We start from the raw sequence: 15,209 nt of genomic DNA, 5'->3' as shown, positions 1-15,209 counted from the left end.
CTGAAGAGGCTGTATACTCGAGTGCTAAATGCTTGTATTCCACTATCTATTCAGTCCAGAGGAGTAAGTTTAAAGTGGTGACATCAACAACTCAATCGGACTGTCTCAGATTGGCATAATATACTGTTCACAGATTTGCCCTGCCATCCAATGTTAAACCTGCTAGGATCTGAAGAGAACAAGGCATAAAGAATCAGACCCAAAACATTATGAATTCAGAGATGGCAGCATCATGGTATGGGCTGCAATTTCAATAGGGTGTTACACCTGGCTGTACATCTTTAAAGATGGTTCAACAATGGCTGCACGGTAAACCCCGCTGTAATGTAGAAAATGTACACTGCAACAGTTGATCTTCATTTCCTCATTATGGATAATAATGCCCATTCCCATCTAGCCAGCATAACTAACGAGTACTTGAAGAATGACAACATTTCTTGTATGGAGTGGCCACTGTATTTCCTCAACCTTAATCCTGCTGAAAATCCTTGGAATGCCGTCAGGCATGCTGTCTTTGTGCATTTACGTCCTCTAGCCAGTCTCAGATCAGTTGAAAACTGTCCAAATTGAGTACTGACCATTGCTAGCATCTGCAGTGTTTGATCACCTCATTGAAGACATGGAACCATTACGGTAAAGTTTTATGAAGGTCCAATTTAGCCACATAGCTTATTGGTGTTAAGTTTTGTTTGTTTTTAGCTTTAAACATCAATTTGTTATGACCTAAATGTGATGTTGTCACGGAATTTATAAAAATTAAATATTGTTTTCATTTTTGTTCAAAATGCTTTTTTCCCCCCATGCATAAACACATCTCTCCCTTTATGTGCAATCTTTTGTTAATCAAAGCTTTACTTTTCAAATTTAGTTGATTTTATTATTACATGCTTAATTTTTTGAATCCATTTTGTGTCAGTAAGTGTTTACTGGTTGTATAAAAGCAAGACTGGTTGAGTCTGAGAATGGTAACAGTCATCCAGAGGGACCATCATATGCAGTTCAATTTTAGTGCTTTTCAAGCTGTCACACCATGTAGCAGTGGTTTTCATATTTTGTTAACTGAACTCTTAGAACTATAAGGTTTTTTGAGGGAACTGCCATCCCAGCCTTAGAAAAATATATTTTAAAATACTATTTAAAGTAGATCATTATACTGTAGGTTCTTTAATGTAGAAACAATTAAAGAAAATATTATATTCTTATTAAAAATTTTAACATAAAATAAATGTCATTTACTCATTAATAGCATTAATGCATTTCATGTTCTGCATTTAATTTGTTTATATTTTGTTTTTGTTGCCATGTACATTGAAAGAGATTTTAACTTAAATATGTTATTCCAAATTCCATTAAAATGTTTATAGCTATGTGGAAACTTCTAAGTATTCTTCATGAATCTGCAACAAAAAATTTAGGTGCTGTTCTTGCTTAAATTTAGATTTTAATGCCAAATCTGTTGATATATTGATAAGTTGTTCCCATTCCTTTAGTGATAGGCCTTCTGATTTATTGTAGTACTTCAATGGATTTTTTATCCAATCATACTTTTCTAATCTAGGAAATATTCTCTTTAGTTTTCTTCTGTTGGAAAAGGTGCTTCGCTGTAAAATTTTTAGCACTGTAGTCTAAATGTAATTCATTTTCCATTATTAAACTGTTTTGCAAACCACTGCATGTCATTTTCTTTGACATATGTCATATATCACGTTTTTATTTTGATTCGCAGAACTCAGTTTGAAGACCACTGCCATTTAGTATCACTGCATTCTATAGTTTGGTAGTCATCAGCATTTGTTTTTTAAATTCAGCTGGACCATAGTATGACCATAGCTGACCATAGTATTTTAAAATTTTCCAGGGGAAATTTAATTTCAGCTGAAAATATCTTCTCATTCTCGTAAAAAAATCGGTGTAATCCTAATATAGAGTATCATGGATGTCAGAATGTATGTACATGTATATGGAGGCTATTCTAACATCCTAACACATGGGATTTGGCGACAATTTTCAAAATTGTGCCAAGGCTGTAGTGTATACTAGGATTGTACCACAGAAATTTTTTAAATACTTTTTTTTTTTTTTCTTGTTTGGCAAGTTTGCTGGCTTTTGAAGATTTCTTCCCTAATTTGGCAACAAAAATTAATCTCCAAAACATTCTCCAGCTTGGCAATATCATGCCAATTTAGCGAGATAGCCATTTACTAAATATTAAATAGACTTCCCTTTGTAATCTTATTTTTCCAGCAGAGCTTTGACTCTTTCAAGCATTTCATGCTACCTTATACAAAAGGTACTACAATTTCATATATAATTTCACTAAAAGTATTTACATATATACAAATTTTGTAACCATACATAATATAAAATTATTATGATGTACTTTTCTGGCATAGAAGAAAATAAATAAAGTGCTGCTGCAGGAATTTTAGAGTCATATTCAGTCACTCAATATTATTAATAATTTCTTTAAAATTGTATAAAAGTACGGTGTTTTACAGTGAGCCAATATGCTTAGTATTTTTGTATTTCTTAATGACAATAAATTGTTAACAAAAGTTCTTCTATTTGAAGAGCATTTCTTCTGCAACAGTTTCATTGTTATCTGTATAGTTATTTATTTCCCTCACTCAAATGCCTTCACCTAAAAATGGAGGAAAGAAACACATATGTAATTTAGATGATCACAAAAACCTTACTGAGGCATGGTAAAATATCATAAAATAAAATGAAAATTTAGGTTTCTGACATATAAATATTTTTAACAAGATCTGTTTAAAATTATTTATCTTGTGCTTTATTTTATATTTATATCTTATGTCTGTTTTTATTTTATATCTGTTTTATTGTGCTTTATTTTATTTATGGTTCTTTCTTATACACATTTTAACTAATATTTTCTGTTGTTAGGTACATGATGCTTATAGATAAGGAAGATAAGATCTATTTCATTGATCGGGATAACTGTGTCTTTAAAGTAGATGGTTTATGGTTTCCCCGTAGGAAAGAACCTGACAAGCACTTGTTTAATACACTTTTAGATGGGGTAATTTAAATTGTCTGCTTCTGCATTTCTGTCTAATTTTGTTTTACTCATTATTCTTATTATTTATACAAATGACAATTATGTCAGTAATTGCTTTAAGAAGTGGCTCCTGGCTTTGGCTATGCAAGCAGTAAATTTTTATAGAATGATAACATAGTTTTATTTCTATATAGAAGAAATCCGTTGTGTCTGTTTCATTAATTTGTGATTTATAATATTGCATATATATGTAACACATTGTCATTTCTGCTATAAACTATCACCACCATTGTAACGAATTTACATGTTTGCAATTTAAAATGAATTTTTAAACTTTATTTCAAATGAAAATAAAATTAAAATAAAAAAAAAAAAAAAAATAAGATCCCTTAAAGATTAGTTTCCTAGGCTTTTTATGTGAGTTTTCCTCCTCTTTTATATTGTTTGAGACATATAATGCAAGAAAAATATAAAATAACAACGTAATAAATAAATAGCACCTGATAGATTAAAAAAATAGGTCACAATAAATAGGCACCTTGTGATGAATAAGTTGAATAGCCACATTTTAGATCAATCCATTACTTTTCATTATGAAATAATAGTGTGTTCTGTATTAAGATAATGCAGATTTCCATTTATATATTCACTGTTTATATTCATCTCTATTTATATATTCACTGATCAAATATCAAGAATTCAAACTGTTACAAGGTATATGTTCTATAAATTTTTATTAATGTACATACGTGACAGGGGCCAACTTTAAAGATTTCGCCTCTGTGGGTCCTAAACTCTGCTGCCCGACACTTCTTAAATGAAAAACATTTTGCTTCTGGTATTAAATTCTGCCACCCAGTCCAGTGTCTTCCCTAAATTCTAGAAATGTGCCGTCTTTGAATTTTTCTGATTGTTGCACTGTAAAGTCTAAAAAATTTCTGCCCATAAATTCTGTGCTTTCGTGCTAAGCATTTTGTCCCCACAAAACAGCCATTTCAGTTATCTGATTTTTAAAGTATGGGGGAAGTTACAAAGCCATAAATTACTTATTCAGGTGCACCGAATAGTAATAAGTAATAAAATATACATGTAGTGCTTTAAAAGAAAGATCAATAAAAACTTTCTACATTTGATTTTCTCTTCAATACTCTTACATAGAGTAACTTTTCCAGGTATGTGTTTACTAATCATAAAATATGTTAATTTAATCTCATTAAAATAAAAATTTTGAAGAAGTGTCTTATGCTTAAGCATTTAATTTATGTAACAGAATGAACATGCTTATCAATATTGTCCCTGAGGATTATTCTCATGAGATTCTGTGCAAAGTATATTTCGCTGCTGTTTGTTTGGTTTTATTAGTAAATAATACTCTCATTGAAGGAAATGTAATTGTAACCATATAATATTTTCTGGCACTTGAAATTTCTGACAGAAGTTAATTTTTAGTACTTTATCTTCCTGATAAAAGGTTAAAAAAATTATTTTTTTAGTTATTGGGGTATTGTGTGGAACTAAATGTAAATGTTGGGCAAAATCTTGTAAGAGCAGGAATGACAACTCTAAAGATGTACATATCTTCATGAAAAAAAGGGTGGCTTTATGAAATTTAAAATAAATGTAATAAATGCAGAAATTTGGAGATAAAAAAGCATATAATAATTCCAGTTAACAACTATGCACTGATTCATTCTCAGTTACTGTCATCAGTATTTGTGTGATAAGACCATTGATCACTGGCAATTTGGTAAGGGTTCATATCCTTTGAATTGGATTGGATGCATGAGAATTTTACTATTTTCTCCATGTCTAACATAAGCATAAATAAATTTTCCTTTAAAAGTCCTCCACAAAGATTTATCTTTAATGAAATGGATAAACTTACTTTAAAGTACTTTGCTATGATTTAGCCATGTAACCTCTTGATATCATAAGTACATAAACTAAATACCTATTAGGAAAGGAATGCGTGAACTTTCGAACCAGTATCCACTCTATAAATCTTTCTTTACTGTGGCACAGTTTTCTGCTGCAGTGCCATTTGATGCTTCAGTAGCACTAAATTGCAATTTTATTTTGTAGTTTTCTGAACTAAGTCTTTCATAAGCATGCATGATATCTTGAAAGAATTTAGCAGTTGTTTAGAATATTTAGTACATGCTAAATCAAGTACTCTATATTGATAGAAAAATTCAGCACTTCAACATAACCCAAAAATCTCTGATGGAAAATCACTAGATTGATGTTCATTATTCCTGCTTATTCTCAGTGATGCACTTGTTCATATTTTTTACAACTAGCATTCTTTTTAACTGAAAAGTAACCCCCATCTATTGATGTAAAACTAATTTTCTTTTACATTTATAAATACATTGATTAACGTATCCATACAATAGTATTCATATTAATTATTAATTTTATTTTCATGACGTTCAAAAAGTGCCTTTGTAAATAAAGGCTTTGTGCTGGGTTTTGTCAGCATAAAAGGTTAAGAAAATTACAAACTGAAATAAAATTAGCACAAAAACATAAAATTAGAACATTCAATATTAGTATAATTTATATCAGATTCACTATATAAATAGTTCAATAACCTGAATCATATATTTTAAAGTGAATTTAAGTCAGTTTGAAGTTTTTTTAGAAATTATATTGTACATTTAATATTAATATAATCCAAATCAGAATCACTAAATAAATAGTTCAGAAACCTCAATCATGTATTTTAAAGTAAATTTAAGTCAGTTTAGAAATTATATTGATGCACAGCACCAAAGCTTCTGAGAATCTCCCATTTTTTCATATTTCAAGGTTGTTGTCTATGATTAGGTTTCAAGTACATCAGACATTGTTTTCCGTTATATATGTTTCTCTTAATTAATAAGATAAGACTTACTATTTACATAGTGTTAATGCATTAATTTTGAACTGCTGTTTTTTAATTTTAATTTTCTTATTTAGGAAATGATAATTGATAAAGTTGATGGGCATGATGTTCCAAGATACCTTGCATATGACATTGTGAAGTTCGAGGTTAGTTCTAATAAATTACCTGTAACAAAACTACTTTATATTGAAAAATATGTACGTTAAAACATTGTTCAACTGAACTTTACTGAACTAAAATCCTAAATCAACCCTGCGAAGTAAAACTAAATTGAATCAATAAGCCTGAAAACCAGTCTTTTCTTCTTTTCAAAAATAAATATGTATTCTGTAATGTCAAAAATTGATTAGAGAGAAATGTATTTACTTGCGTATTTTCTCTTATCTTTTTTAGAGTGAGGTTCTGAAAACTTTTTAAATAGTTACATAATTTTCTTTTTCCTCAAAACATTAAGTAAGCGAGGTCCCCTAAATTTTATAATAAATTCGTTCACATAGTGGTTGTTTTTGTCTTAACTAACTGATTTACTTGGGGATTTTGGATGCATAGGCTCTGAGTAATGAAATATTTATTATGAAGAGCTTTAAAAAATAGGAATATCTAATGCTGTTCATAGTTCTTGAAAATCATTGGACTGAAGACTGAACAGTGATGAAGACAGTAACAACAGTGATGTTGACAACAACCTGTAAGCTGTAGCAGACAACACAGATAGCAGTTGTAGCAGCATTGAGTCTTAGAAAATAGCTGTGACAGCAATAAGAACAGCTGAGATTCAAAACACAGGGAAGCAGTTCTTTTAAGTAAATAATATTGTCATGGTTACTGGTGGTTTATCCAATGAAGTCTTTTCAATTGTTATGTTTTTACTGTAACCCTTTCCTTCAGAAATTAAATTATTTATATAGTGTTTCTCTTTTGATTTTACTATGATCAAATTAGTCAAGAAAGGAGGAAAGTATGCTAGCAAATATTGTATGTGTGTGCAGAATTGTGAGCTGTGAAATCTTTGTTCTTGAGATGATACTGATTTTCAGTCATGGATTGTATAAATGAAATGTATTTCTTTAAGAAGAAATAAATTACCAAAAATTGAAGTGGCAAAAATTTCAGTAATTAATAAGAAGCAAGTATTACTTGTGAAGAGAATTTTTGATAGCCATTGATGATACTAGTGATACTTCATGAGAAATAGCTCTTTTTTGGAAGCCATTTAAAAGTTACTGAGTGCTGCCTACCTGAACCTATCTTAAAAATTAAACTTTTTAAAAATTATATAATATTATTTCCTTTGTGAAATTTGCATAAAAGTAACTTTAAAAGTTTATATTCTTTGTGTATTCCAGAATGAAATTATCAATATATATATATATATATGTACATGTGCAAAAAGTAGCTTAGGAAAACAAAACTAATCATGGATTACCCCTCTCTTCAGAAATGTTATCTGAAATTGCATAACCCAAATTAAATTTGAATAATATTCTGCTTCTGTAGATATATGTTATTAGTGGTTAGCATTGTTTGTTTCACTTAAAGAAACTCTCAGATCAATTAATAATCAGGATCCTAATGAAAAGCATGATCAAATCAGTGATTTGAGAAATCTTGTCATTAATTTTCTTATGTGGGTGTATAGTCCCTGTGGCAGTTACTGAAAGCTGCATTTTGAGGACTGAAGTGCCTTTTTAGACAAACAGGAGGCTATGCTATTACTGTTCATGTTAAACACGGGGTAAAATTTACTTTAAAGCAGGGATGTCAAACTCATAGGTACACTTGGGCCAAACAAACAAGGTTTAACTTTAGGCGGGCCGCAAAAAAAAAAGAAAAAGAAAAATATCAATATCCATAGAAACGTAGATTTATTTCGAATAATACAATAATAAACATATATATATATTTATATAGAAAAGAGCAAGAAAAATTTAATGTGTATGTCCTGATACTTGACATCTCTTCTCTGCTATTATCTTTCCTATTTCGGGAGAAATTTTGTTTGCAGTGATATCTTTCAACACTGACCCAAGGTGAGCATCATTAATACGGTTTCTAATATGAGACTTATTACCTTTCATGACTGAAAATAACTGCTTGCACTGATAAGTGCTACCAAACATGGAAATAATTTCATATGCGAATTTTCGAGTATTTTCAAACTTGGCTGGTAAATATTTGTAAAATTCAGGCACGCCCACTTCAATGAATTTTGCTTTCAAATTTGAGTTGCATTGAATCTCGATCACCTCCATTTGCATATGGATGGGTACTGAGTCAATAAAACAATGAACAAAACTATGATTGGAAAACTGAGACCATGAGTTCCGCCACATTCGGCTATCAGGGGATGTGTACAAGTTCTGAGTGCACGTGTCCCCCAAAAGCCGAAGGTAGCTGAACGCAAGCTACTCACACGCATTTGTAATTTAAGTAGTGTGTGTGTCAGCTCGCTGTGAGTAATCTAACAACACTGAATAAATTATCGTTAATTACTTAGCAGTAAACATTTCATTTTTTTTCTTCGATATGTTATTTTATTATTATAGTCTCAAAAAAGTGATGGGACACTTGTGCTTTACAAAAGGAAACTGCAATAAAATAAATTTAAAAAACATGTAAACTTTTTTGTGGGTGCGTTTCATACTTAAATTTAGTAACAATTATTACATAACATACATTTTCTCAAAATATTAAAATATTAATTTAATAAAAAATACAATTGTTTAGAACGGAGCAGAAAATGGCTCACATAAGTGATGGGACACTTACTTTTCCATCAAATATTTATCCAAAAATTTTACTTTTTAAAAGGTTTTAATATTTTGTTGGATTTCCTTTTACTTTTAAAACATGATTTAATCTTCTTGGGATGGATTCGACTAATTTTTTTGTGATTTCTGGAGTAATTTTACCCCATTCTTCTTGAAGCACCGATTTTAATTGTTGTTTTGAAGAAATGGTGTGTTTGCGAATTCTTGATTCCGATTCTTGCCAAATATTCTCTATGGGATTTAATTGTGGAGATTGTGAGGGTGTTTTTATTATTTCAGGACAGCAGCCAGAGTCTAACGTTCAAAGCACTGTGCTTGGGGTCATTGTCCTGGTAGAATTTAAAATGGTTATGAAGGTTCAATTTTCGTGCTGAAGATTTCAAATTTTGATTTAAAATGTCAATATACTTGTACTGATCCATTATACTGTCAATAAAAACAAGCTTACCAACTCCAGCGGACGACATACACCCCCATACCATAACTCCTCATCCACCATGTTTTACTGTTGGCACCAAGTTCTGTTTGCGAAATTCTTCCCTGGGTTTTCTGCACACCAAGATTCTACCGTCAGAACCAAATATATTAAATTTACTCTCATCAGCAAATATAACTTCATTCCAGCAATCAGAATTCTTATTTATGTTGGATTTTGTGAAAGCCAGTCTGAGTTTTCTATTCTTTTCACTTACGAAGAATTTTTTCCTGGCTGCTCTACCGTGATATCCAGTAGATCGAATTACTCTTCTAATAGTCCCAGAATTAACAATTACTCCATATAATGCTGGTAAATCAGCAGCAACTTTAGGAGCACTCATTCTTGGATTTTTTTTAAATATTTCGAACGATAATTCGCTTTATTCCATTGGATAGCTTTGATGGTCGGCCAGGTCTTCTTTTATCCTGAATCATATGATTCTTTTTATATCATTTAATGATATTGAAAACTGTTGAATGACTGAAGTTAACTGTTTCAGTAGTTTCTCTAATAGATTTTCCATGTTCAATATGCAAATTAATAACTAATTTTCGAATTCCAGGCAAAGTTTCTTTTCGTTTTCATAGCTGCACAGAGCTAAAAAACACAAAAATTCCAAAATAAACTGGAGAGAAATACTGCAGACGATTTTATAAATTATAGCAATTGCTTTTGAGTAAAAATAAATAACCCAAAAGATATTTTTATTGCTTACTTCAGACGATTTTTGTTGCATAGTACGTAGTGTCCCATCACTTAAGTGAGCCATTTTCTGCTCCGTTCTAAACAATTGTATTTTTATTAAATTAATATTTTAATATTTTGAGAAAATGTATGTTATGTAATAATTGTTACTAAATTTAAGTATGAAACACACCCACAAAAAATTTTACATGTTTTTTAAATTTATTTTATTGCAGTTTCCTTTTGTAAAGCACAAGTGTCCCATCACTGTTTTTGAAACACTGTATATTATTATTTGCCGATATATTGGCTGGGCCGCAAAAATATTTGTTGTGGGCCGCGAGTTTGACATCCTTGCTTTAAAGCATTGCTAAATTAGTGATAAATTTTTAATATACAAGATTAATCTGCAGGTTTTCATTCTTTTGTTGTGCTGTTATCATCATGTTTGGCATGCTTTATCAGCAAGGACCTTTGTAATAAAATTAAAAAAAAGGAAACATTAATTAAAAACTGAAAGAATAATGCTTCAGCTAACATTATAACTCCTAAAGGTTTCCTACTTTGAAGCAATTCATTATTAGGACTGTAATTAATGAAATCCTTAGATTTCATGGCATAGATAATTATTATGTCTTTCATATTTTGGTCAGCTAGTGTAGGATAATATGATACTTTCATACATTTTATGGCATATGTTTGTTATTGTGGCTTAGAAGAAGTTAGTGAAGGAAAAGGTTCATGTACCAGGGAATAAGTATAATTTGAAACATCTCATCGTGTAGCTATGTTTGCTGTTTACAATAGGTGATGTAATTGTAGAAAGGTGTAAAAGATGATACAAATTTCAATTTAAAAATCTTATAGACAGACAGCTCCTGATTAAATAAAAGATGGTGCAAAGAAGAACATCTAGATTTATGTAGTTTTGTGATAACAGTTTTAAAGGATAATATGAATTTTAGTTAAGACATGCATCAGATTTACATAATACCCCTCCGTGTAGTATATAATCTTCAGAATCTTGTTCACATATCAATAATAATTTAAGAAGTAAAGCAGAAAAGAAAATTTTCATAAAAAATATTCCTTCTGGCCATAACGAAGAAAAAATTTTATTCGTATAATGCTGCATTATAAAATTTAAAAGCCTTTAACAAAATTTCATATGATGTGTTAAGAGTATAGTTAAAAACTTTATTGTTATTATTTGCTATATTTTTCAAGTTTCTTTTAATTCAGAAATTAGCTTTTTCATAATTAATGCCCTTCACAAGGGGAAAAAAACATTTTGGGGGTTTTGATAAATAATTTGTAAAAATTTAGTCCTAAAACTGCAGTTTTATTGTATACCTTTTTAGGGTATTGATGTTGGGAAAACAGACTTTGATCGACGATTGCTGTGCATTAATAAAGAGATCATCTATCCACGCAGGCAAGCAATGACTGAAGGAAGAATTGATCGTATGAAAGAACCTTTCAGCGTGAGAGCAAAAGATTTCTGGGATATTACCTCAGCAAGACAGGTAATTAGGGCAAACTTATTATTTATTTTACTGAGTTACTTATTAATGTACTTTAATAATATCTAAAATGGCAACCTGGAAAAAAGTCAGTAAGTATAATCAATTGTCTGTAAACACTGATAAAACTCTCTAGTAAAGCTTTTTTAATTCACTTTCTGAAATGAATAAAAAATGTATTTTAATTATCATGCACGTAATTAATTTATCTAATTAAGATGGATTATGGTCACTTCTAATAAAACTCAGCTATTTCTGTTATATTTTCAAGTAAAATATGTCCTTTTTTGGGGGGGGGTCTTTGGGAAAGAGTCCTTTTTTGGGGGGAAGGCGAAATTTTTATGTATTTCATTTTATTATGTATGATGGATTATCTTATTTTTATGCTCTCTAGTCACCTTGAACTAAAAGGAGTAAGCTTTGTAGACAAACTTTATTCATGTTCTAAAAATATGAAATATTATATAACAAAAAAGTGCCTGCAGCACAGTGCAGCTAAGAAAAGTATTCCATATCAAAAGAATAAACATTAAAAAAAAATAATGTTGTTCAAAAACAGTTACCTTATACTAAGGAATCAAGGTTTTTTGATATAATGTACTTAAGCATCCCTCAACCATCAGCAAGCTAGTACACTGGTTTTGTTGAAGAGGACATACATGCCAATTAATCATCAAAATATTATTGCATTATATTACTATGTTTTTGTATTAAAATTTCTATTTTATTAAATATGTGTATCCACAATAAGAACTTCTTATTCAATTAATCATAAATTGAGTATTATATTTCCACATAAAATTTCATAGATCAATCTGTATTATAATGGAAATATTTTCATTAACAAAAATTTGAACAACTTTTGTTGAACATTTGTTTACTTTGTAAAAATATTTGAACATTTACTTTGTGGAACTATTTTCGTCAAGAGACTACAAAAATTTACATTGGACTTTTTAACAACTTGAGGACTTTAAAAATTATAGTTATGTTAATTTGTTTAGTTTCATTTAGAAATTATATTGTTATTGTAATAGTTTTAAATTATATATTTAAGTATTTCATAATCTGTATGTGAGAAGGGTCATGAACAATGATGGGGCACAGGAAAACCTACAGGCTATGTTCTTGATGCTTCCTCTTGTCTTCCCTCATATGGCAAACTTTTTCTTCCCTAATATACTAATGCTTTTTCTTCAATCATGCTCTCCCAACCTTTCTTTGAAAGGGGGATATGTAAGATATAAGAATAATAAATAATAATAAAATAATAATGTTCTAAAAACATGAAATATTTTTATAACAGAAAAGTGCCTGCAACACAATGTGGCTAAGAAAACTATTCCATATCAAAAGAATAAACATAAAATGTAAATGAATAATATTGTTGCCATTCACACAAATTCAGTAGTAAAACATGTTGCCAGTAACAAGATTATCATATATTAATGATAACATAGAATTAAATACTGAGAAATCTGTATGTGAGAGGCCTAAAAAAATTGCAAATATTGAATCCTTATCTAAACATTCTCATTAGATTCACTCTGAGTTTTGTGAATTTTCCATGTAACTCTATTTACATGTTGTTAATATCAAAAAGGGAGTTTGTCTGTATAATTTTGATATTTATATATCCTTTCAGTGCATTAATACACACAAATTGTAGCTATTATAATTTTAATATTTTAGTTTATTTGCTTTTTAAAAAATAAGCTGCATGGTTTGAAAATATGTATCATATTTTCAAATATGATTTGTCTTTTTGTCTTAGCCACTGATGTGTGTATTTGCAGAAGGTCATTTTAGCTGTACTAAGTCTGTTCTGAAAGAATTCCTAATTATTATTACCTCACTATTAAAGAATTCATTCTGTTATTTAATGTAGTCTTTAATCTTATAGTGAAATTTCTCTGCTGAACATGCCCAAAATTTCTAGTATTAAGTTTCTTTTTGCTAGTCAGTTGAAAAGGTATATTTGTGTGAAGGTTAAAGGTATATTTGTGTGAAGGTTAAACTATGGAATAAAGAAGAATTCATTTTGATGTAAGCTGTTTCTTCACTAATGGTGCTGTTGGAATTTTTTTTTATTGGAGGGGGGAGTAAAAATAATCTATCAAACAAATCATTTTTAATAATCATATATTTCATTTTCTGGTATCCAAAATATTTTACGTACATAGACTAATTTTTACTTTTATCGAAGAGTAACCATGTTGTCCCTTAGATTTCAACTATCTTCACCTCTTGTTTAGTAAATGCTGAAAAGTTGCTTAATTTTACAGTTATTAAACATATATTTTTCTCCCAGAAAATGTTCATATGAAAAATTATGTTAGGAACATTTTTGTGACCTTCTTTAATAACTTATATATTTTACTTATCTTCTGGTTTATCCAGTTGTATATTATATACATTTTAGAGATTTTAATAAGCATTGATTTGGCAGGGGATTCTGTATGACTGAACAACAACATTATTTTACATTTATAGAAAAGATTTTTTTTAAGATTCTCTCAAAATTCTTAAAACTTTTCTGTTTTAAAGCTAAAATCAGTGCTAACTTGGGGCTTAAAATTGCCTAGTTTTAAATTTGCATATTGTTTATTGTTTAAAAATGAAATTGGTTTAAACATATTTTAAAACTTGAGTTTGGAACTTAAATTATTTAAATAGATAGAATTTAAATAATTGCTAATATATATTTAATTTTATTACAGATTCTAGGAGAGAAATTTAAAAAAGATATGTCTCATGAAGTTGATGGTCTGATTTTTCAACCTGTGCCTGATGTAAGAAGTCCTTTATGTATATTCTGTATGTGTATATACTTTTAATAGGGAGAAAAGAAAAATAATAGCTATGAGAAAGCTTTTAGATAATAATCTCAGATTAAATATAACTAAACATTAATATAGTACAAAGTTTGAGATCAGGATTTCAGCGATTTCAGATTTGGGATTTTTCCGGATATTAGATCATCAGTTTAAATCTCCTCAGATGACATGTAAAAATTATAAAATTAAAAATATGAATTGTTGATTTATGAAATAATGAAGCATTTATGATCTAAAGGGTATCAAATTGTACAAAAAAAATAATATTTATTTACTTTATTATACTTAATGTTTATTTATTTTATTAAACATTTATTCAGTGTAAGCTGTTTAAGTTGCTTTGTTTTTTGTACTAATACTTTCTCTTTAATTCTATAGATAGATCTAATTTCTTATTCAAGGTCCTATGATTGCTGTGTTGAGAATTCCGACTAACTTGCCATTTGGAATTTTTTTCGTTTTCAATAATCTCTCTGTCACTTTCTTCACTACTGGTACTGGTATTTTCCGGATCTAGGACCAAACTATAGATTTTGCCATCCGTTGATTGATTGATTGATGACTGCGGCATAGTTATCACAATGAAAAACTTCAGTTATGTCATCTTCATTTATTACCACTTCTTCACATTTCTGTACAAAATCCATTGATTGGAAAATTTCACATTTTTATTTGCAATATTCGAAAACCTTCAAATTCGCAGCTATCGTCTTCACCAGCCTTACCATAAAATATGATAGCTGGCCAGTAAATTTTCCCAACCATTTTTTAAAGTATCTGGAGACACATTCTCCTACTGTCTTGCAATGCTCCACACAACAGATTTTATGCTAAAATATTTCAAAAATTCTTGAATAGTCTTGCCATTATTCAAGAAATTTAACATGGCATCTAAAAATGCTACTTTATATTTGCATTTTGCAGCTTGTGCACTATTCCAATATTTGTAAACTTAATAATGGGCATTCGATTTGGAGGAAAAAGTAGTGCGGATACATAATCTTTCG

The 15,209-nt window shown here is 29.5% G+C and overlaps 2 protein-coding genes across 5 annotated transcripts in view; one reads left to right on the top strand and one right to left on the bottom strand.

The window, feature by feature from the left end:
* Nucleotides 1-15,209, top strand: part of mRNA-cap (RNA guanylyltransferase and 5'-phosphatase mRNA capping enzyme) — a 91,992-nt gene that overhangs the window by 54,718 nt on the left and 22,065 nt on the right. For all 3 annotated transcript variants that reach the window (XM_035354944.2, XM_035354945.2, XM_035354946.2), the window contains 4 exons: nt 2,908-3,043; nt 5,984-6,055; nt 11,204-11,368; nt 14,086-14,157. In XM_035354944.2, coding sequence (XP_035210835.2) covers nt 2,908-3,043; nt 5,984-6,055; nt 11,204-11,368; nt 14,086-14,157 — 445 coding nt within the window. The remainder of the gene's footprint in view (nt 1-2,907; nt 3,044-5,983; nt 6,056-11,203; nt 11,369-14,085; nt 14,158-15,209) is intronic.
* The window catches only part of LOC146996031 (uncharacterized), a 114,561-nt gene continuing 101,783 nt past the window's right edge, over nt 2,432-15,209 (bottom strand). For both annotated transcript variants that reach the window (XM_085822722.1, XM_085822723.1), the window contains exon 2: nt 2,432-2,641. The gene's annotated coding sequence lies outside the window, so the exon portion shown is untranslated. The remainder of the gene's footprint in view (nt 2,642-15,209) is intronic.

Source organism: Stegodyphus dumicola, chromosome 8, assembly GCF_044657685.1.
Source record: "Stegodyphus dumicola isolate Sdum_Otavi_A_Nest chromosome 8, ASM4465768v1".
Taxonomy (NCBI): domain Eukaryota; kingdom Metazoa; phylum Arthropoda; class Arachnida; order Araneae; family Eresidae; genus Stegodyphus; species Stegodyphus dumicola.
This window is presented reverse-complemented; position numbering and strand designations above follow the sequence as displayed.